Source organism: Tachyglossus aculeatus, chromosome 9 (genome assembly GCF_015852505.1).
Source record: "Tachyglossus aculeatus isolate mTacAcu1 chromosome 9, mTacAcu1.pri, whole genome shotgun sequence".
NCBI lineage: Eukaryota > Metazoa > Chordata > Mammalia > Monotremata > Tachyglossidae > Tachyglossus > Tachyglossus aculeatus.
Window position 1 is genome coordinate 53,882,385 of NC_052074.1, and position 23,196 is coordinate 53,905,580.

The 23,196-nt window shown below is 35.9% G+C and overlaps 1 protein-coding gene across 1 annotated transcript in view; it reads left to right on the forward strand.

The window, feature by feature from the left end:
• Window positions 1-23,196, forward strand: part of UBR3 (ubiquitin protein ligase E3 component n-recognin 3) — a 152,716-nt gene that overhangs the window by 29,172 nt on the left and 100,348 nt on the right. Inside the window, exons 7-20 of the mRNA XM_038750895.1 lie at window positions 2,847-2,977; window positions 5,472-5,700; window positions 9,089-9,268; window positions 9,717-9,850; window positions 11,701-11,787; window positions 13,119-13,184; window positions 13,275-13,364; window positions 13,971-14,099; window positions 14,197-14,249; window positions 14,357-14,490; window positions 16,066-16,151; window positions 18,375-18,516; window positions 20,700-20,796; window positions 22,912-23,053. Of these exons, the coding sequence (XP_038606823.1) occupies window positions 2,847-2,977; window positions 5,472-5,700; window positions 9,089-9,268; window positions 9,717-9,850; window positions 11,701-11,787; window positions 13,119-13,184; window positions 13,275-13,364; window positions 13,971-14,099; window positions 14,197-14,249; window positions 14,357-14,490; window positions 16,066-16,151; window positions 18,375-18,516; window positions 20,700-20,796; window positions 22,912-23,053 (1,700 nt within the window). The remainder of the gene's footprint in view (window positions 1-2,846; window positions 2,978-5,471; window positions 5,701-9,088; window positions 9,269-9,716; window positions 9,851-11,700; window positions 11,788-13,118; window positions 13,185-13,274; window positions 13,365-13,970; window positions 14,100-14,196; window positions 14,250-14,356; window positions 14,491-16,065; window positions 16,152-18,374; window positions 18,517-20,699; window positions 20,797-22,911; window positions 23,054-23,196) is intronic.

Sequence of the window (23,196 nt, forward strand, 5' to 3'; positions counted from 1 at the left end):
CCATTCCTCCCCCTCCCCGTCCCCCCACCTTACCTCCTTCCCCTCCCCGCAGCACCTGTATATATGTATATATGTTTGTACATATTTATTACTCTATTTTATTTGTACATATTTATTCTATTTATTTTATTTTGTTAAAATGTTTGGTTTTGTTCTCTGTCTCCCCCTTCTAGAGTGTGAGCCCACTGTTGGGTAGGGACCATCTCTAAATGTTGCCAACTTGTACTTCCCAAGCGCTTAGTACAGTGCTCTGCACACAGTAAGTGCTCAATAAATACAATTGAATGAATGAATGAATGAATAATGCTGACTTGGGGAGAGATTTAAGGATGGACTGCTACTTTTAAACAATCTCCCTCTGACTAATGAGGTTTAGCACCAAGTTACCAGAAGACTCCTACCCTAATAGGAATAGTTCTGTCATTAAGCAAAGTGGCAGGAAAAATTATGCAAGGATACCCTGAAGCACAACGAACTGTGGCTGAACAGTTAATTCCTTAGAAGCAGCAGTACTAGTAGAAATTAATAATATGCTATTTTAGCCAAAATGTCATATATCCAGAGAGGCATAGTCACAAACAGCAGTATGCCCTGCAGGTAGTGACCACAGCTGTTAGAAGATGTTAAAGATAGGACTGGAGGTGTTGTTTGGTCTTGTTAGTCATAATATCTACAGAAATGTCCTTTTAAAATTCTTAAAATTATACATAAAATATATATGGAATTCTTTCAACCTAAAAGTAATTCCAAATGCATTCAAGTGAACTAATTATCACCAGCTCTTGTGGGAGTTAGGTAAACTCATAACTTTTGGAGTGAAGCAATGCACTTGGAAATATGCAGATTAGTACATCTAGAGAAAAATAGTTGGGAGCATATGGAAGAAGCAAAGAAATGAGAAGTTTTGGAAAAGACTATGCATGTTAATAGATCATAAGTCAAGTACAAATTTTAAAAGCGAGGCTACAGTAAAAAATTATAGTATGATTTTTTGGGCATAAATCAGGCAGGTTTGGTCCAAAATATATTGGGTGACTTCTTGGGGGCAAGACTCTTCAGAGGTGTCTGCTTAACCATGGGGAAAAGTGACCTAAGTGAGAAGCACCAGCCCATCTATTTATTTGCCTGGATCTCATTTATTTCTCCCCTGCTGCTTCAGCCTGAACCAGAAATATGGAGATTTACTGCTTGGGGCAGTTCAGAGTTCAGATTAGGACTGGGTGGTTATAGACTCCTACCATATGCAAGTTCACATCTCTCATATTGCCTCATGTGGATAGGACTCATATCAGAGACATTTTTCTTTTCTATATGAAGAATGAAGTGGAGGGATTTCCAAAAAGTTCTTCCAGAGTGAGAAAAGGTACAGAAGCAAATTTATGGTTTAAAAAAACCAAAAAGCTAGGAGGTCTGGGAATAAAAAACTCTTTTTTTGTATGCAGTAGTTTTAATACATATATTAAGTACTCTGTGCAAAACAGTGTACTAAGAACAAGGAAAAATACACAAATGAGAATTAGACAATGTCTCTGACCTGCAAGGGGATCAGAATCCAAGTGTAAGTGGGAGGGGTTTGGTGATACACATAAGGAAAGGAGAAGACATAAAAATGTGAGACAAGGGCAGAAATAAATATGTCAGGCAATAGGATATTATGGCTCAAAGGACAGGGTTTTATGCCTTTCACAACTCAAACCAACAGTCCCAAAATTGCAGCAGCTATAGCCATAGCTAGGCCTTCGCAATGTTCCAGAAGTTGAGAAGGGCTGCTGTCGGTGTTTGAATCCTTTCCTGACTGGATCTGGGGCCAATGGGAATGGGAATGGCGAAGCATCGGAATGTCTGAGTGGTCAGAATTCTCTCTCTCTCTCTCTCTCTCTCTCTCTTTGGGGAATAATAATAATAATAATGATGGCATTTATTAAGCGCTTACTATGTGCAAAGCACTGTTCCAAGCGCTGGGGAATTTACAAGATGATCAGGTTGTCCCTCGTGGGGCTCACAGTCTTAATCCCCATTTCACAGAGGAGGTAACTGAGGCCCAGAGAAGTGAAGTGACTTGCCCAGAGTCACACAGCTGACAAGTGGCAGAGCTGGGATTTGAACCGATGACCTCTGACTTCAAAGCCCGGGCTCTTTCCACCGACCCACTACGCTTCCCTACTTCCCAGGCGCTTAGTACAGTGCTCTGCACACAGTAAGCTGTCCCACAGTAAGGGGAAATGCTCCTTAGTGCTTGAAGGATTCCCTTAACCAGTAGTGATCTCCAAAACTGGCATTCAGGAGGCAGTTACCTCAGATGGGTTATACAGTGCTCTGCACACAGTAAGCGCTCAATAAATACGATTGATTGATTGATTGATTGTGCCACCCACTGACCTTTGTGGTTAAGAAGATGCAGGCTTCACCAAGACAGTAGCATCCCAAATAGCTGGTCAAGTGCACTCATTCCTGCCCCCTCACTCACGTACACCTACCTCCGAATGAATTTTGCAACAGGTTGAAATGTTCCAAATGTTCGAAGTAAATGGATGAAATCAGGTAGAGAACAGTGCTATAAGTCAAATGGACTAAGAACATTGAAAGCTGAGTCGTACAGAAAGTCAGAGAATATGACAAGATGTACTTGAAATTATATAATTTAAATTTGGTGTCTGTAATTTTGATTTTTTTATTTTGGAAGTTATGAAAATTATTTTATGGTTTAATAGGAAAATGGATGAGCCTAGTTTTTAGGTAATCTTCAATCTGTAAAGTTTTTTGGTAAATGATTTAAATTACAGTTTAAGTGTATATGTTTGGGCAGCCTATAGTCATTTTAATGAAAGTTTTTCCTTTCCATATAGATCAATCCATTATGGATGTTTTGAAACATAAAAGTTTTCTAGAAGAATTATTATTTTGGACTATAAAGTATGAATTTCCCCAAAAGATGGTAACGTTCTTACTCAATATGTTACCAGATCAGGATTACAAGGTATCTTTTTTTAAAAAGTCTTTCAACTGATTTTGCTGCCTTTTGAACCTCTTCACTAACAAACATGTCTTGTCATCTACTGTCCTCATCTATCCAGGATCCGTGGTATGGAATTGTAGAAGAAACATACGTTATTTTGAAACTTGTTTTAGTAATTTTCTTCTAACAGTGAGGAAGCAATAAAAAGAACATTTGGAAATGAATATGTAGAATACATGTAATAAAAACATAAGGCTCTAAGGCATAGATCATGACATTCATTACAGAGGCAGAATGCCAGGGAAAATTGCATCAGACATTGAGGGTATATATAGCAACACATTTCAGTGCCAAAAATTAGTTTGCATGTGGTCTTTCTTGTCATGGATAATTGTGTAATCTTTGGGAAATCCAATTTTCGAGGACTACTTAATTGTTAATGAGATGAAATTTTTAAAAATGCTCAGTCTTTCCTCTTAGAATCAGATTTTAATGGATAAAGCTCAGGATCTTTCTGGTCTATAGGTAATTTATACCATTTTCACAATTGTATGTTCACCCAGCCCTGAGTATAGGTAACCTTTCTGATTTTGTATTAAAAATTCTTTTTCTCTCCTGCTTCTTATCATTAGAGACACTTGGCCTCTGTTCCTTACAAGCTTTGTTTATTAAGGTTTGCATGAACAACTCCATTCAGCATTCAAGGTCACTTTATTCTTTGGGGGGATTCAGTGAAAAAAGGAGAAGAAGTGGTATAATCTGTGATGGAAGGAAATAGAAAGAGTATGGATATACAGATACTCCAAAACCCCATTTTAGTCAGTGGTTTCCACTTCCATCATCAAGCCCTTATCAAAGCCATTAAAAACAAAGTGATTAGTTTAATCCTTTATCACCTGGTTTTGGTACTAATGAGATGTGAAATGTCCCAAAACCCAGTCAAAGGAAGATGTGAAGTAATCAACAAATTGTGTAAACTCTTACATTATCAAGATTCGTTATGTCATTTTCATTGAAAAAATGGCTTATAATTCCTATAATTTATATTTATTTCCTGTTGCATCTGCTAAACACTTTCTAATTGGAAAACTCTGAGCCTTTTGGCAAGATACCTCCTACTCTCTATTTCAGTTATGAGTAAAGTTTTAAGCTTTAATTAAAAAGAAGATGAAAATAGTGCACACACCCTGTGATTTTCTTCAGGAAATTATTTGGTGATAATTCCTTTGTTTTAATTTGGATTGTGATTTACACCAATCCGTAAACACTCTAGTAAATCATCGTACAGGTCCAGAATTTCTTGGTACAGACATGCCATTAAGTGGAATACCATATTTCTGATTAAACTGTCTCTGAAGACTTTCCAGCACTCAACAAATATCATTACTACTACTACTACTTCTAGAAAGAATCTTTTAATAATAATAATAATAATAATAATAATATAATGGCATTTGTTAAGTGCTTACTATGTGCGAAGCACTGTTCTAAGCACTGGGGTGGATAAAAGGAGATCAGGTTGTCCCACATGGGGCTTACAGTCTTAATCCCTATTTTATAGATGAGGTAACTGAGGCACAGAGAAGTTAAGTGACTTGCCCAAAGTCACACAGCTGACAAGTGGTGGAGCTGGAATTAGAACCCATGACCTCTGACTCCCAAGCCCCTGCTGTTTCCACTGAGCCACGCTGCTTATCTTTTGCTAGATAACTATTTTTATTTGGTTTTAGGAATAAATCAAAACTCTGTAGCTTTGGCATTGTAGATATACCTGCTCCGTATGATTGGATGTTAATGAAAATCTCAAGAGAAATTTTTGAATTTTAGCATTTAATTTAGGACATTTCAGGATTGAATCCTGTTGTGTTCAGGTCTAGAAAAGTATAAGAACATTAAGCAGAATTGTGGCCTAAATAATTTGTAATTGAAGCAGTTTTATGCAAAAGTAATTATTCTGCCTTTATCTTGTTTATTTAAGAGTGCAGATTAAGAGCATCAGGTAAAATGGCTTATATTTTGTTTTAGTTGGTTAGCGTCCTCAAATTAGCATTTCAAGCTTGTGACAACGTTCAGAATTTAGTATGAAAAGGTTTTTTTATTAATCAAATAGATTTACTTCTATAACTGTTAAATTAAAACCTATGCTGTTACTGGTAGAGTATTTATTCTATTTTCTGATGTTAGAAACTCAGGATTATGGGTTACCATGGTCAGTATTGAGTCCTGGATAAGGTATACTATTACCATCAATATATTTAATAGTAGAGATTTGAGGTTAAAGTGATACATGCTGTTACTATACCTCTCCATAAGCAGTAATCTTGAAATTGTTCACTAACATGGTAAATTTTATAGAAGAGGCCACCTTTGTTACTTGTATTTTTCTTTTTGATGGATCACTACCATGATAAAATAATAGTAGCTTAATCTATTCAATATTGGATTGTTTTTAAAGTGTATCTTTTAGGAAGTTAAAAGCTAAATAATATTTTTTCTCCTTTATGTGACTTCACAGATTGCTTTTACAAAAACTTTTGTTCAGCATTATGCTTTTATTATGAAAACCCTGAAGAAAAGCCATGAATCAGACACAATGTCCAATCGAATTGTGCACATTAGTGTTCAGCTATTCAGCAACGAGGAACTAGCCAGGCAGGTAACAGAAGAATGCCAGCTGCTGGACATAATGGTCACAGTTTTGCTGTACATGATGGAAAGTTGCCTTATTAAAAGTGAGCTTCAAGGTAAATATTTAATATGGGTCATCTTGCTCCCTGCATTGTTGATTACGGAAAGTTTTGTCCTTTTAAGTTCTATAATCGAGAGCCATCTTGCACAGTTACCTGCTTTTATGCCTTTTTCACACCATGCAGCCTCTCTTTAATTCCTTCTAATATTTAAAGTCAGCGGTGTGCTGAGCAGGTGGCAGTTGTTGCGGAAATCATATTTGATCTACTGCTGAGGGTCTGGACCTAGTGCCTCCCTCTCTTCTGCTATGGGAAGGGACGGGGGAAGCATTGTGTGAAACCGGGGCAGTTCAGAATGCAGGACTGCCCCAGCACACAGGTCCTCTCTTCCTTTCGCTGCATTTTATTTTATTTTGTTAGTACGTTTGGTTTTGTTCTCTGTCTCCCCCTTTTAGACTGTGAGCCCACTGTTGGGTAGGGACTGTCGCTATATGTTGCCAACTTGTACTTCCCAAGCGCTTAGTACAGTGCTCTGCACATAGTAAGCACTCAATAAATACGATTGATTGATTTGCCTCTGTTCATTTGGGCAGAAGTAACACCAGGAAGGCAGGTGATAGGGAGATGTCATACGTGCCAGTCCTTTTCAGGATTCCCTTATTTATGGTGGATGTCTCTAATCAACAAGAAATCTCTTTCTTGATCCTCCTTTTCAGGATCCTGTCTCCCTTTTTTCTCTGCAACATACCTTTCTGCAGTGTCCCTTTGATGTTTCCACCCGCATTCGTCCCTGTCACGTTTGTCCTAAGTCACTCTTACCCCTTTTTTTCACTCCGACTCTGTCAGTGGCCCTTCTCATTAGCAGCCAGTTAAGAGTCCCACGGTTCAGTAGTCCTGAGGCATTCAGAGTTTCATGAGCTTTTTTCTGATGCTTAAGGCTTGAAGTTGTATTTAGACTCCGCACGTGGTCAAAAAAAACCCATTTGGCTCATCATAGCATATTACTTACAAAGACCTACTAATTCAAATCCCTTAAGAGTAGCTGCCTTCAAGCAACATAGACTTTTTTCCTTTTCAAGGAAGCTAAATCTTGTGGTGCAACTGGATTATTTTTTTCCACATTTTTAGTGGAAAAACACACCAGAGTATTAGCAATAAATACTGTTTTCGCAGAAAACATAAAAATACTGTTTTTTTAACATAAAAACACAGAAAACAAAAAATACTGTTTCACAGAAGACTGTGAGCTCCCCGTGGGACAACCTGATCACCTTGTAACCTCCCCAGCGCTTAGAACAGTGCTTTGCACATAGTAAGCGCTTAATAAATGCCATTATTATTATTTTCATTAAAATTGTTGTAGTGAAAAAAGAGGGCAATAAAATCCACTGATATTTCGTGAAGGAAAGGATCTTTAAGCCATTTCTATAGTATTACTCTCTGGACTGCATGTTTGCTGTAAAATCACTCCAGATGGAGACCCTGCAATTCACAACCCTATTTGGTACTAAGTGTCCAAGGAAGATGAGAGGATCATTTGGGAAATATTTTTGAAATGCCAATTTCTGCATATTCTCTGATTCAGTACTGAACCACTATTCCCAACATGGGGTGGGAGCTATTTTCAGAACAGTTAGTCATGACCATTTGATGTCTTTAAGCATGCCCAAGGCCATTTTCACAGAAACAGAGGTGTCAAAACTAGTGTCATGAACAAATTGGAATCTAAATAATTGTAATCTCAACTGCACTCCTCTGTGGCTTCAATTGGATCCGGCCATATTCTCAAACATTTAATTGCCACCACCACTACCACCACCACCAAATCCAAAATTTGGTCATGGCGTTATGTTTTTCTCAGCAGAGCTTGCCAATCTCACCTGCAAACTCATTAATAAGCCTTGAATTCCCGTAAAAATCATCATCATCAATCGTATTTATTGAGCGCTTACTATGTGCAGAGCACTGTACTAAGCGCTTGGGAAGTACAAATTGGCAACATATAGAGACAGTCCCTACCCAACAGTGGGCTCACAGTCTAAAAGGGGGAGACAGAGAACAAAACCAAACATACTAACAAAATAAAATAAATAGAATAGATATGCACAAATAAAATAAATAAATAAATAAATAGAGTAATAAATATGTACAAACATATACATATATACAGGTGCTGTGGGGAAGGGAAGGAGGTAAGATGGGGGGGATGGAGAGAGGGACGAGGGGGAGACGAGGGGGACGCGGGGACGAGGGGGATAAATAATTATATATATATATATATATATTTATGCACACACACAAAATTTTTAATGTAGCTTTCTTTTATCTTTAAACTCTTTCATCTACAAAGGGTAACTTCTGGGGTGGGATGGAGGACTGAAAAATTACCATTACCATTTTGAAATTAAGCTACTGTAATAGGCTTAGTAAGGCAAAGATTCCTTTATTAAATCTGTTCAAATTTGAATCACACATAGTAGAAGCAACATGGTCTAGTGGAAAGAGGATGGGCCTAGGAGTCAGGAACTTGTGTTCTAATCCTGCCTTTGCCACTTCCCTGCTGTGTGACATTGGGCAAGTTACTTAACTTTTCTGTGCCTGTCACCTCATCTGTAAAATAGGGATTAAATCCTACTCCTGCTTTAAACTGTGTTCTCCAGGAAGGACAGAGGTTGTGTCCAACGTGATTATCTTTATTTTCTACCCCAGTTCTTAGTACAGTGCTTGACGCATAGTAAGCACCTAACAAGTACCTTAAATATATGTGTGTGTGCATATGTGTGTGCATATATATTGAATCTTTAGTACTTATTAGGTACACGCATGCACATATATTTTTATGTATATCCTTAAGTGCTTATTATGTGCCAAGCACTGTAATATATATATATATATATATATATATATATATATATATAATTACATATATATATACAATTACAAACTATTAATTTGTAGTGGAATAGTTTAAATATATATATATATAATTAATATATATTGATATAATATTAATTGCTTGAGCCCTAGGGATATGTATCCATAGATAGATAAGGATATGGATATACAGATCTATGGATATTTATATAGAAGAATAGATATCTATCTATCTATGGATATATATCCCTAGGGCTCAAGCAGTTACTATTATATCAATATATATATTAATTATATATTTAAACTATTTAACAGTTTGTAATTCTCTCTCTATATATATATCTGTGTGTAATAGATATCTATCTGTCTATGGATATATAGCCCTAGGGCTAAAGCAGTTAATTCATGGGGATTTTATAAATATGTAGATTCTGGGGTATCTTTGGCTATTTTGAATGTAAGTTAGTCTGATGGAGTTCAAGTCAGGATTTAGCCCAACATGGGTGTTTTTAACAAAGAATCATGTATAAATATCATTTTAGTTGTAAAAAGTGTTCATTTTTCATTCTAGATGAAGAAAACAGCCTTCATGTGGTAGTGAACTGTGGAGAAGCACTACTAAAGAATAATACCTACTGGCCCCTTGTTAGTGATTTTATTAATATCCTTTCACACCAAAGTGTGGCCAAGAGATTTTTGGAGGATCATGGCTTGTTAGTTACTTGGATGAACTTTGTGTCATTCTTTCAAGGTATACATTTTAATTCTTACAATATAAAGAATTATGTTGTATCAGAATAGAGTCATGCTGTGGAAAATTGTTCCCTAATATTCTCACCTGTTCTGTCCAAACCAAGTAATGAAAATCCTTTATTTAGTAGAACTAGATGTGTTCTCAAAATGTATGACACCTGCATATTACTGATTAAAATTTTGTAGATTTTCTGTCTATTCCAGCTCAGAATGGTAAATTAGCAAGAAAAAACTTGAAATAAATATTTTAATGGGAAACTCATGGGTAATTTTAAATCTAAAAAAAGATTGAAGACAAATTTGCCTATTTGTATAAATTCTGTGATGTTCAACCCACAGGCACATAATAATTGAGTGATGTGGTGGTAATTAGACTTAAAGAATTAGACAAGTGGGTTCATTTCATTTGTTCCACCCAGTCTGATTACAGTTTGCAATTTTTTTAGGTATGAACTTAAACAAGCGAGAACTTAATGAACACGTGGAATTTGAGTCTCAGACGTACTATGCTGCATTTGCTGCTGAACTCGAGGCCTGTGCCCAGCCAATGTGGGGATTATTGTCACACTGTAAAGTTAGGGTATGGTGCAAAACTTCCTCTTATTAGTCACGTTTCTGCTTTTTAGTAACGAGATATATTTCTTTACATAGTTTAAAGAAGGTTTTCATAGTACGCGGATGGCCAATCTTGACAAAGAGCTCTACCTGTAAGTTAAAGGAAAAGGATGTAGGAAAGAAGTTTATTTTGCAATAAAAATAGCACTTTTATATACATTTAATATTTGGGGAGGGTTTTTTTTTATTAATTTTCATTGCACTCAGTAGCTTTTATTCCATTAGTGATTCTTCATTCCATCATTTCATTTGTATGTTGTCATGACTTGGTAGCGTTTCTATATTTGTGAGTTTAGTAAATGAAAGGAATTACTAGAATGAAACAGTTTCCCTCCAAATTTCTCATTTGTAGCACTAAATATTATTGAGTGTTACCCACTAAGGATAACTCATGCCCAAATTTCCTCTTCTGACTGTTTGGAACATTTATGTACTCTTCTGGCAGTGTAGGGTTCTGCTGTGTAATCTGCTTCAGATGCCAATTTTATATTCACATTACATATTTTATATTTACATTATATTTTACAATATTTTAATTACACTAGTGTAATGTAATGGATGCATTAATGGAATGTATCTTGTAATGTAATTTCATATTTACATTATATTCATAATGTAAAATGAGACTTTGTCTCCTAAATCATTTAGGTGTGTGTTTTTTTTTTTAATAGAATTTAAGTGCTTACTATGTGCAAGTCACTGTCCTAAGCACTAGGGTAGATATAGGTTAAAGGAGGAATTTTTCTTTTTCTTACGTACATAATTGTTAGAAGCCAATGAACTCTAGAGCTTCCAGTGGACAATTTATCGACTAATTGTCATTGCTACAAAAGTGTAGGGTAAAAACTTAAATTGGGAATCAGCTTCACAAATCTGAATAATTTTTTGTTGGTCATTAAAAGACAGGGATCTGCCCCTTCAGATAGACTGGGGAGTTGGCATCAGTTACTTTGTCTCTCTCAATTTGGGGTAATTTACAGAATTCTTGGGATTTGCAGTATTGTTTAGACGCAGAAAATTGCACTGGGATTGGGAGAAAAATAACTTTGTGAAAATGGTATTTAAGTGTTTCCTATGTGCCAGGCACTGTAACTGAGTGCTGGGGTTGATACAAGATAATCAGGGTAAGCTACAGTCCATGTTCCACATGGGGCTCCCAGTCTTAGTATCCATTTTACAGATGAGGGAACTGAGGCACAGAGAAGTTTTGACTTGCCCAAGGTCACACAACAGACAAGTGACAGTCTGGATTAGAACTCAGGTCCTTCTGACTCCCAGCTCTGTGCTTTATCCACTTGTTTGATTCAGAGGGGAAAAAACAGCAATGCCCTTCTTGAATTTTGTAAAGCACCAGTATTTTTAGAACCATAAGGTGCTATGGTCTGGGCATAATAAATGTCTTAGATTGGCTTCAAGTTCTACGTGTATGTATATGCCAAAAGCGATGATTTAGGTCTGTTATGGTCACTGTTCTTATCTGAAAGTATGCCATACTGTCACCTCTCTTTTTTGCTTCTCGTTTAAGACCAAGACTGCAGGGGCATGAGGAGATATGAAGATATTGTTTTCTGGGGTTCAGTGTCCAAAAAGCAGCATCCAGGATCCTCTTAATGTTAGATTGTAGTGTTAAGAAAAGAAAAGGTTCATGCTGCACATTTTTAATTTCTGATGTATGACCATTGCTTCAGTGTTAACTGATGCTCTTGACTCTTTTTAGATATACATTAAGCTTCATTTGAAAATCTTGGTATTGCTTAGTTTTGCAAGGATTTAAAATGGTTTCTCTGCAAATTACTGAAACGCTTCTTGTTGCAGGAAACACAAGAATACACACGAAATGTTGTTCGATACTGCCTTGAAGCGCTTCAAGATTGGTTTGATGCCATTAACTTTGTAGATGAGGTAAGTATTTATTGAAGTTAAATATCGTTAGGGAAACATAGGTCCTCAAGGACTTGGACATGTGTGGCTACCCTTGCCAAGTCCCGTGAGCCCCTTCCAATAAAAGCCCAAATATAGCCCAAATGTGGGTCTGCAAGAGTCACACTTCCTTGAATTAGCCCTGTCTGAATTTAGCCAAGTCTGTTTTTGGCCCACTCTAAACTGGAGGCTTGGGATCCACACTATACATTGTGTGCACATGTGAGCTGGGCCAGCCTCTAGCAGGTGGGACACAGGAATCCAGGGTTTCCAACTGGATGGAGTTCAGTTTCTGATGATCAGCCTAGTGTTAGTTGTAGACTTACTTGTAAGCCCCTTGTGAGCAGGGATTGCATCTACCAACTCCCCCAAACAGTGTAGTGCACATAGTAGGGACTCAATAAATACAGCTGACTGATTGATTAGCTAGCAGACAAATGGAAAAGGGAGATGGGCTACAGTCCTGAAAAATAGGGTGGAGCTTGGAATTTGGGAAAGCAAATTGTGGGAGATGGGTGAGGTTATGGGAGATGGATAGGCGGCAATAAGAGATCAATCAATCAATCGTATTTATTGAGTGCTTACTGTGTGCAGAGCACTGTACTAAGCGCTTGGGAAGTACAAGTTGGCAACATATAGAGACGGTCCCTACCCAACAGTGGGCTCACAGTCTAAAAGGGGGAGACAGAGAACAAAACCAAACATACTAACAAAATAAAATAAATAGAATAGATATGTACAAGCAAAATAAATAAATAAATAAATAGAGTAATAAATATATACAAACATATATACAGGTAAGAGATGAAAAGCATATTTTCATTGGAAAACTTGCATAAGAGTGTTTGCTTTTTTTCTTGGTGATGCTATTACGGCTGATTAGCAAACCTTATACTGTCTTCAAAGCAGTCAGAATAATATTCCGAGTGTGTCTGAGCTGTAATTTGCAGTATATAGGTATGTAGGGAAGGTCTTTGTTATGACTATATTTTTCCAAAGAATTATTTTCCGTGTTATATGTTATAACACGGAACGATGTTATAACCGTGCTAAGTTCTGGGGTAAATACAAGGTATTCAGCACAATCACAGTCCTAGTCTCCCATTGTACTCACATTCCAGGAGTTAAAATGAGATCATTCATTTATACATACCTAATTTCTTCATGTACATTAAATCTCGCTTTATGTATTTTCCCAAAAAATGACAGAGTACAGGGTAAAGAGCACAAATGCCATTTCAAATTTTTGAACTTTTTTGATTTTGGGCACCAGTGTTTTTGTGATGCATGAAAATGTTTTCTTTTTATTCCAGCCAGCCCCTAACCAGGTGACTTTTCATTTGCCACTACATCGTTATTATGCTATGTTTTTAAGTAAGGTAAGATTTGCTGTTGTACATATTCTGTACCTTTCTAGAGTTTTGTAAACTAAGATCGGTGAGAAAATGTTGTCACAATTCTGTTTGCAGGCTGTGAAGTGTCAAGAGCTAGATCTAGATTCCATTTTACCAGACCAGGAAATGTTGATGAAATTAATGATCCACCCTCTCCAAATTCAGGTATGACCTGGGTTCTTCCATTTTTTCAGTTAGAAATTAGTGTGTGTTGTTTTAAATTAAATTTTCTAAAGTGTTTTATTTTTCTACTTTTATTGTTTTATGACAATAAAATGTTGGAAAATATCGTTACCAGTTTGAGCTACTAATTAAATTACTATGAAGTTTTTGTTGTTGTTAAAGAAAAAAATACTTTTTAAATAATCTCCAAGGTATTTAGCAGATAAATGTGTAAGATATTTAATGTTTTCATTTTTATGAGTGAGTGGATAAGAATATTAGCCTTAGTGTGTGATCCTGTACTCTTCTTAGTTGGCATGATAGCAAGGAAATACAATGAAGCATTACTTGCAATACTTTAATGAAATGCCATTCAACCTAATAGAAATTCATTTTTAAGCAGTGCTTTCTAGTTCCTTGGAAACACAATAATCTATATAGGGTGTTTTGGATAATTTCTGCCCAATTTTAATATACTTTTTGAACAACAATGCACCAGAGCATGGTTTCAAGGAGCTGGTATTCATTGAGTTGAATAATCATTTGTGTTGTTCAGATTACTAGTCCAGCACCATTTTTTAAACTTTTCCTGTCTTTTTTTAAAAATAGGCAAGCCTTTCTGAAATTCACAGCAACATGTGGGTAAGAAATGGCCTTCAAATCAAAGGGCAGGCTATGACTTACGTACAGTCACATTTCTGCAATTCCATGATAGATCCTGATATTTACTTGTTACAGGTAAATACGTGCTCCATATCTAAGATTCTGTGTTTTACAAGGAAAATTCAAAGCTGAAGTATAAAGGAGTTCTCTTTTTGTTATTGTTTTTTTAAAGGTGTGTGCTTCTAGACTTGACCCAGATTATTTTATTTCATCTGTTTTTGAAAGGTAAGGTTAAGCTTTTTCAATAAATTTGAAAGGATACTTTTTAATGTGAAAGTTTTTAATTTAACTTTTTAATTTTAAAAATTTGTCTCTAATTTTATCTCCTATAGATTCAAAGTGGTGGATTTATTGACAATGGCATCGCAGCATCAAAATACCGTACTTGATACTGAGCATGAAAGATCTATGTTGGAAGGAGCACTCACATTTCTTGTAATTTTGTTAAGTCTTCGTTTACATTTAGGTAAAAGTAATTATAATTTATATTTTCATTTTTCACAAGTTTTACTCCTTATCTTCCCACCCAAACCCTTTCCTCACCCTGACTTTCCCACCTCCATAGACAGCGCCATCATCCTCCTTAATAATAATAATAATAATGGCATTTATTAAGCACTTACTATGTGCAAAGCACTGTTCTAAGCTGCTGGGGAGGTTACAAGGTGATCAGATTGTCCCACGTGGGGCTCACGGTCTTCATCCTCATTTTCCAGATGAGGTAACTGAGGCACAGAGAAGTGAAGTGACAGGCCCAGAGTCAAACAGCTGACAATTGGTGGAGCAGGGATTTGAACCCATGACCTCTGACTCCAAAGCCCGTGCTCTTTCCACTGAGCCACGTTCCTTCTCCTTGTCTCACAAAGCCCGTCACCTTGGCGTTATCCTCATCTCATCTCTCTCATACAATCCACATGTTCAGTCTGTCACCAAATCCTGTGGGTTCAACCGTCACAACGTTGCCAAAACCCACCCTTATCCTGTCCTACTTTGATTACCGCACCAGCCTCCTTGCTGACTTCCCTGCCGCCTGTCTCATCCCACTCAAGTCCATATTTCGCTTCATTTTTCTACCAAAACCATTCAGTCCATGTTTCCTTAATATTCAAGAACCTTCAGTGGGTCATCTACCTTTGCATCAGATACTCCTTACTATTGGCTTTATTGCACTCAATCACCTTGCCTCCTCCTACCTTACTTACCTGATTTCCTATTACAACCCGGCCTGCACACTTTCACTGCTTTAATGCCAACTTTCTCACTGTACCTTGTATCTTTCTCACCGCTGACCTCTCACCAACATCCTTCCTCTGGCCTGGAACCCTCTCTCTCTATATATTGGACAGACGATTACTTTCCGTACCTTCAGATCCTTTTAAAAGCACACCTCCTCCAAAAGGCCTTCCCTTACAGTGCTCACATTTCCTCTTCTCCCACTCCCTTCTGGTTACCAAGGCATTTATTCATTCAATCGTATTTATTGAGCGCTTATTGTGGGTAGAGCACTGTACTAAGTGCTTGAGATTTGCAGCCTTTATTCACCCCTCCCTCAGTCCCACAGCACTTAGTTACGTTGCTGTAATTTTATTTATAGTAATGCCTGAAGCCATACATCAGATGGCAAGGAACGTGCTGTGGGCAAGGAACATGTTTATCAACTCTGTTATAATGTACTCTCCTAAGCAGTTAGTGCAGTTGTCTGTACACAGTAAGTGCTCAATAAATATAATGGATTGATTTTAAATTAGTGACATATACCATCAATCCAAAACGAAGGGGATGTGGTTAATAAACAATGCCTCTGCTTTTGAATTCTAATTAGGTTTGTAAGTGTGTTTATATTTCATGTATTTATCCAATATGTGGAGCTGAAAAATCGAATTGGGGAAAACTCCGCTAATATTTGATATATTTAGTTTTTGGAGCATTCTGAGTATTTGATTCTGCAGTTACATTGGCGTTAAGCATTTTACAGCATATTGATTCTTTGTAAATCATACAACCATATTTGAATTACTAATTGTATTTTTGATTACTTTAGGAATGACAGATGATGAAATCCTCAGAGCGGAGATGGTAGCTCAGCTGTGTATGAATGACAGGACACATAGTTCATTGCTGGATCTCATATCCTTAAGTCGATTCAGGTTTAGCTCTGCATTTGTAGGTCACGACTGCTATATTGTGTGTGAAAATGAATATCATAGTTTTATGAGTTTTTGTTCTGAGACCGAGAAACTGGATTGGATGGGAAATTCTGTCAAATGTGGTATTTATTGCTACTCTTCCTTTGAGTATTCTATGGCCCTTCATCCTGCAACCCCTCTATCCATCATCATCAGCATCTCCTGCCCTTCTCTGCAGGAATGAAATAGTTCCTTATTTGTGGCTTCTATTGGCCTGGTCTAGGAGCTTTTGCAGCATCACTCCGGGCTTTCATTGAGATTCTGGATAATGTCAGCAGTTGAATTTGGACATTCATCAGAGGACCCAGCCTGTTCTAATGCCCAAAATGTATGGTCACCGAGAGCAAATTTTTAGGGTTAAAACTTAAATGATTAAAAACATTCCATCCAATTTCTCGATCTTGTAAGTAAACAGTTCAGATGTATGTTCTGAGTTTCTTGATGGTGGGAACTGTGTTTTATGTATCCCTGTGACCCTCGTGGTACAGTGCTGCAATGTAAATTGGACACTCAAATATTTTCTAATTCTGGAACTATAGGAATTGATTGTCAATAAATTCTCTTCTAGTCTGGGTGAAGAAAGTGTGTACATATATCCAGAATTAGTTTAAAGTAAATTATATATATTTTGAAGACGTTCAAATTTTTGTAGTGCAGTATAAAGAAATCCTGGTATGCGGCTTGAAGACTTTGGCCTATTTCAATTTAGCCACACTCTTAGTGGACTGTTAACTTCCAAGATACTTGATAAATATTGGACTTAATGTAATGGCTCAATGAAACAATGTTACCTACTTATACTTGGTGTCATTCTCAATATTGCTGGCCCTAAGAAATAGTTGCAATGTAATTAGTTTAATTTATAGTAACAAATGATTCTTGAAGATTTCAGGAAACAATATTTTCTACTTTTCTTTTTTTTTTTTTAACTATTCTTTGTGCCAGTCTGTCCCTTTCTATACAGTTGCATTGGATAATTTGTGGTCATTTGAATATCATAACACTTCACTTAAAATGACTAAGTGCAATTTCAGGGTAGTAAGGTATTTCCTCAACCCCTTAGACCACTGTTGAGTAACTTTCGTATTTCATCATACTGTATCCTGTTTCCTTTGGTTTTAAGCAAATAAAACCAGTGTTTTTCACTAGAATCACCTCTATAAAGTTATCCAAAGGGGACTGTGAATCAAAGAATATAAGGTTACTAAAAATAACTAGTAAAAATTTTACTAAAAATTTTTTGAAAATAACCTCTATTTAGAAGCTGCTTTATCTTTCAAAATACTCTTTAAGCATTTCACACATTCACTACCTTGTTGGGATTATGTAAGGATTATATTTTAGACTGTGAGCCCACTGTTGGGTAGGGACTGTCTCTATATGTTGCCAATTTGTACTTCCCAAGCGCTTAGTACAGTGCTCTGCACATAGTAAGCGCTCAATAAATACGATTGATGATGATGATGATATCAGGCCTTCCCAAACTGAGCACCCTCCTTCTCCTCTCCCTCCTCCCCCTCACCTTCCCCCGCCACCTTACCTCCTTCCCCTCCCCACAGCACCTGTATATATGTTTGTACATATTTATTACTCTATTTATTTTACTTGTACATATTTACTATTCTATTTATTTTATTTTGTTAATATGTTTTGTTGTCTGTCTCCCCCTTCTAGACTGTGAGCCCGCTGTTGGGTAGGGACCGTCTCTGTATGTTGCCAACTTGTACTTCCCAAGCGCTTAGTACAGTGCTCTGCACACAGTAAGCGCTCAATAAATACAATTGATGATGATGATGATGATGAAGTGTTAATTATGTAGATTTTTTTTTCTTCCCAACATTTAATCAGTAGTTTCAATTAATACGATTGATGATGATGATGATGATGATGAAGTGTTAATTATGTAGATTTTTTTTCCTTCCCAACATTTAATCAGTAGTTTTTAGTGGAATTAAAAAATGTTCTCCCAAGGCAGACAAGGAAACCGTGATTCCAAAGATGGGAATACTGCGGATGAAGACCTCTTGTGGCCAGGTTCAGAAAATGACACTTTAAGTGTATTTTTGGATTAATAGAGATTTTTATGACTATAATTAAGTTGAGTGTCCTGGCTAGGAAATTACTCCTGAAATAGTCAGTGTTGTTTTCTTAACATAGAGCTCACATTCCAGAAAACCCCAATCCCAAAAGTGGCATTATTCCAGGCAGCTATAGCTTTGAATCCGTGCTGTCTGCTGTAGCTGATTTTAAAGCCCCTGTTTTTGAGCCTGGAGGTTCTATGCAACAAGGAATGTACACTCCCAAAGGTATGTGAAATAATGTATTATTTTAAAATGTTTTAATGTCTGATCTTTTAAAGTAAGTTGTATCAAGTTGCATCTTTTTATATACTAGAAAAAAGTCTTTATGGATGCATAAAACCTGTTTTCTAACTTTGATTAACTTTCTGTTATTCCCTCTGGATTTCTATTTAACCTGTGTCTTATTTTTTGTGTATTTTTGACTAAAATGGTTGCCATCCTCCTCCTCTTTTTCTCTTCACCCCTACTTTGTCTTCTAGTAATCTGTGACCTCTTGGATACCTTGTACTGCACACCCAACCCTAAGCTGTAGCTGTTGCTACTGAACTATGGTTTATGTCTCCTTGCCACCTTGGCCTCATTATATCATACCTTCTCAGTCCTCTAATTGACTATCCCTCCTCTGTGGGACGGGAACTGGGTCCCACTTGAGTATCTTGTATCTATTCCAGTGCTTAGTACAGTGCTTGGCGCGTAGTAAATGCTTAACAAATACCACAATTATTACTTGTGTGGAAACTAATTAAAAATACCTACGCAAATTGCTACATTGATACCATGTTTAAGCAAACTGAAGCAAAGTAGGGGAGGAAAGAAAAGAAGAAAAAAGGAGGCAGAAAAAGTAGTGATCAAGTGAACAAAAAATGGAAGAAAATTAAAAGCAAGGCAAGAGATAATAGTGAATAAAAATGAGTGAAATTGATTAAAAAAATGCAGAGAAGTGTGGTTGGTGAGTGATATGAAGCATGGTGATTGGATGGGAGAGTAAGAGAATGGGTGGGTAGTTAGGTGACAAAGCCTGCAGTCTGTAGGTGGGAAAAATGGATATATAGGTGGGGAGAAAAGTGGGCGATAATGAGTTGGTATAAGGGTGATAGGATGTGTGGTCAGGAGATTGATGCAGTGTGCTTATTTTATATTGGATTAGTCAATTGAATTTCTTTTTTCTTGTTAGTGTTTCCTTAAAGCACAATAGGTTTCATATGTTCCATAGAAATATTGGTGAACATCATTGGAACAAAATCATAAAATGACAAAAAAAGTATCAAAATCAAAAGTTTTATTGAGTATATTCAACCTTGTCCACTGGCGGAACATCTGGAATATGTTTAAAAAGTGAACCGTGCCCCTGTTTTTATCGAAGCAGTGGGTCATCCAAAAATTGTTGAACATACAGTAGTTGAAATACTAGATTTAGTGATAAAAAATAGATAAACTGAAGGCAAGTAATGGCTGAGATCGGAGGTGGTCTCTGACCCTTGTATTTAGAAGGGCTTTAAGGAAGAGGAGTTATGTGATTTGGCCAAAGTGAATGAGGAGGATTTTTCCATATGGGAGAAAATTTGGGGAATATAGCATTGCTTTGATTAGTAGAGTGAGCACTTTTTGAAAAACAAAGCAAGTGCATCTTGTTTTGAGATTTTATTTTACAACTTAAACATGATATATATTTTGATAGGTTAATTTACAACTACAATATTTGCCAAAGAGGAAAATTAGAGTGATAATTTAGTAGCATAATCTAGGATTTTCTGGGAATGGAATAAATTTTGTAGTAGTATAAAAGAATCAAGCTATGTGGTTAAAATAATTGCTTAGTTAATTGCTATAGACAGTGCTTGTTTAAATACTATCCTGCTGTGATTACTTTATTATTACAAATACAAATACATAAGGTTATTATTTGTAACTCTTTTATATGCAATTGAGAAATTTGTAGTTTCATTTTTTGAGAAGATTAAGGTCTGTAAAAATAAAAAGCTTTATAAATTTGGATGATCATTATAGGCAAATACATATTTTAAAACATCAAAGCTGTTCATAATCACTTTTCCATTTTTATAGAACATTGTCATGATTATTATGACATTATTTTGTGCAGCCACTTGTTTTTCCTACTTTACACAAAATCCACAAAAATAGGCATTTTGATAATCTTAAACTTTAAAAAATAACTTTTTTATATCTATGGAAAAATTTCATTGTGATTAGATTATGACATCTTGAGTTGTTAGTAGTGGGGAATTCTGGTATAGCACATTTACTGTTGAAATCAGCTTGTGTGAATAAAATATTCCAAATCGTCTTTAGTTTTGAATAGGCCCCGTGTTGTCATTTTTTCCAGTAGAACAAATTTACCCATTAAATGTGGTTATATTAACTTGTACTTTTTTTTTTTTAAATAATAGCTGAAATATGGGATAAAGAATTTGACCCAGTCATGGTAATTCTTCGAACAGTGTATCGCAGAGATGTGCAGTCAGCAATGGACAGATATACGGCATTGTAAGTTCATCATATTTAGTAGTAGTAGTAGTATTGATGTTTGTTAGCATTTTTTATTTAATTTCATCACGTAAACTTGATGTTAAGTTACCAAAAGGACATTGACAGTTTATATCAGAAATTTTATTTTGTAATATTCCAGCAGAGATTTTTTCTTCTAGATTTGTTTTAGGATTCTTGAAAATTGTTTTCAGTTAAATAGGATACATTCACCAAGAAGGGAAAAAAAGTGTTTTTAGTAGTTTTCTGAATTAAAAGTTACGCTTTGTGTTATTCTGCTTCAAAACCAGCAGAGGAGGCACAAGTTAAGTAATAAACTCTTAGAAGTGTCACAGTCATAGATATGACTTAGCATAGCTAGGAGAGTAAACAAAAACATTTTATTTACTTTAAATTTTGTTGCAAATATAAATAAAAATATGCTGGTTAGGATGAATGAATGCACAAAAGTAAAAGCAAAGCCAATTGTAATGGTAAACCTCAAATCCATCATTGTTCATTAAGGAGACTAAAAACTGTTGTAAATGACGTATCCTTTTGACTGATAATTTTGTTTTCTCAGCTTGTAATGCATTAGAAACTTTACTCTTTCATTAAATTATATAATTACCTAACTACATAAGATGATAAAGAACAAAATAATTCTAGGAAGTTGGAGAGTAGAACTAGAATTTTTTTTTTTTTTTGGTACCCTGTCTGGAGCTTGGGACATAAAGGCTTGCATTTTGTACCAACTGAGCAGTCAGACCGTTCTGGCTCCACTTCCATTAGATGCTGGATTAAAGATGCCTGATTAGAAGCCAAAGGGCAGTAAAACCAAGGGTACGAAGTGGAGTTAATATTTCAGAAACAGAATCTACTGAAAAATACACGCACATACAATTCAGACTCGATATGCATACTGATAAATTCATATTTTCACCCACAGTTCCTCTCACTTGACACCTGGAATTCATGATGTCACAGCCACAATGTCAAGAACCCTTTATGGGATCTTCCCCTTCCTTGTTTCCTGTAAACCATTCATATGTGAATCCCCTTTAATATTTCTGTTTTTTTGTGGTATATATTATTCATCTGTGATGTTGACAAAGTTTTGTGAGATTATTGTAATGATAATATATCTGAAAAAACACAGCAACCAATTTTAATATAGTATCTTAATTTGTTCTGTGGAATGGCAGAATCAAAGGTGACACTTCTTTTTTGGGCAGTCATGATGCCCCAAAGTTGTCAACTTCAATTGGTTATTTATGAATTTGTTGGGAGGTTCTAAGAGATGCTCTGTTGTTTTTATTGAAAAGTTTTAACCTGTGACACTATTGCACTTTGTTTTTTTTAAAGATGTTTAGTATAAAGGTTGCTTAGTAATTTGGGGAGTATGTTGTATTTGTTGATAGTTTTTGGTTCCTATTAATATGAAAAGAAAGGCATTAATTTTATATATACATACAATTTAACATCTATCATCTGGTTTTCATAACTTGCCTATTCTTTGAGAACCAGTGTCCTCACTCTCAGGTTTTGAGTATTTACATTAAAAAAACAGAACGTGGTTCATGTACCATCATTTTATACATTTTTCTTAGTTTATTTTCAAAATACAATTCCAGTTTATATCAATTCCTTTCTATTCTTTCCAGATTCAGTCATGCTAGATTCAAAGGGTAAGGGCATTTTTGACACCTACTACACATATCCCATAAACCTGAACTAATACTTTAAAACAGGAGAATTTCTGAGGGGCTAATTGTGCATTGGTGAGAAAGTAGCAACTATAATTTGGAAAAACTGCGAGTTATTACTCTAGTCCCTAAAAGAAGAAAAGCAAATAACCCCTGAAAAACCCTAGCTCCAAGAAAACCCCAACAAATCCCAAACATGCCTTATAAAAACTGAACAACTTGAACTATCTTTGTTCTAGTGGGCTTTCAAAAGAGCATTTATGAAGCTAATTCTGTTGTACTCTCCCAAGCGCTAAGTATAGTTCTCTGCGCATAGTAAGCTCTCAATAAATAGGATTGATTAATTATGACACTATTTGTTATAGAACTTAAGGTTCTTGTTCGATCTTAAATTTGATCATTTCATTTTCACCTCATTTTGTCTTTACAGTCTAAAACAAAGTGCAAAATTTCCTGGAAACCCTTGGCCTCCGTACAAGAAAAGAACACCACTGCACCCAAGCTATAAAGGACTCATGAGGCTTTTGCACTGTAAAACATTACACATTGTTCTGTTCACTCTACTTTACAAGGTACAGTGATAGTTTGAGTTAAAGGAGTAAAATTAGAGTTCTATTTAAATGGTTTAAAAGGCTTCAGATTATACAAAAATATTTTGCTCAGACATCACATGAGCAAATATATATTTAGAATGGCGTGAAGAGTTCATCAGCAG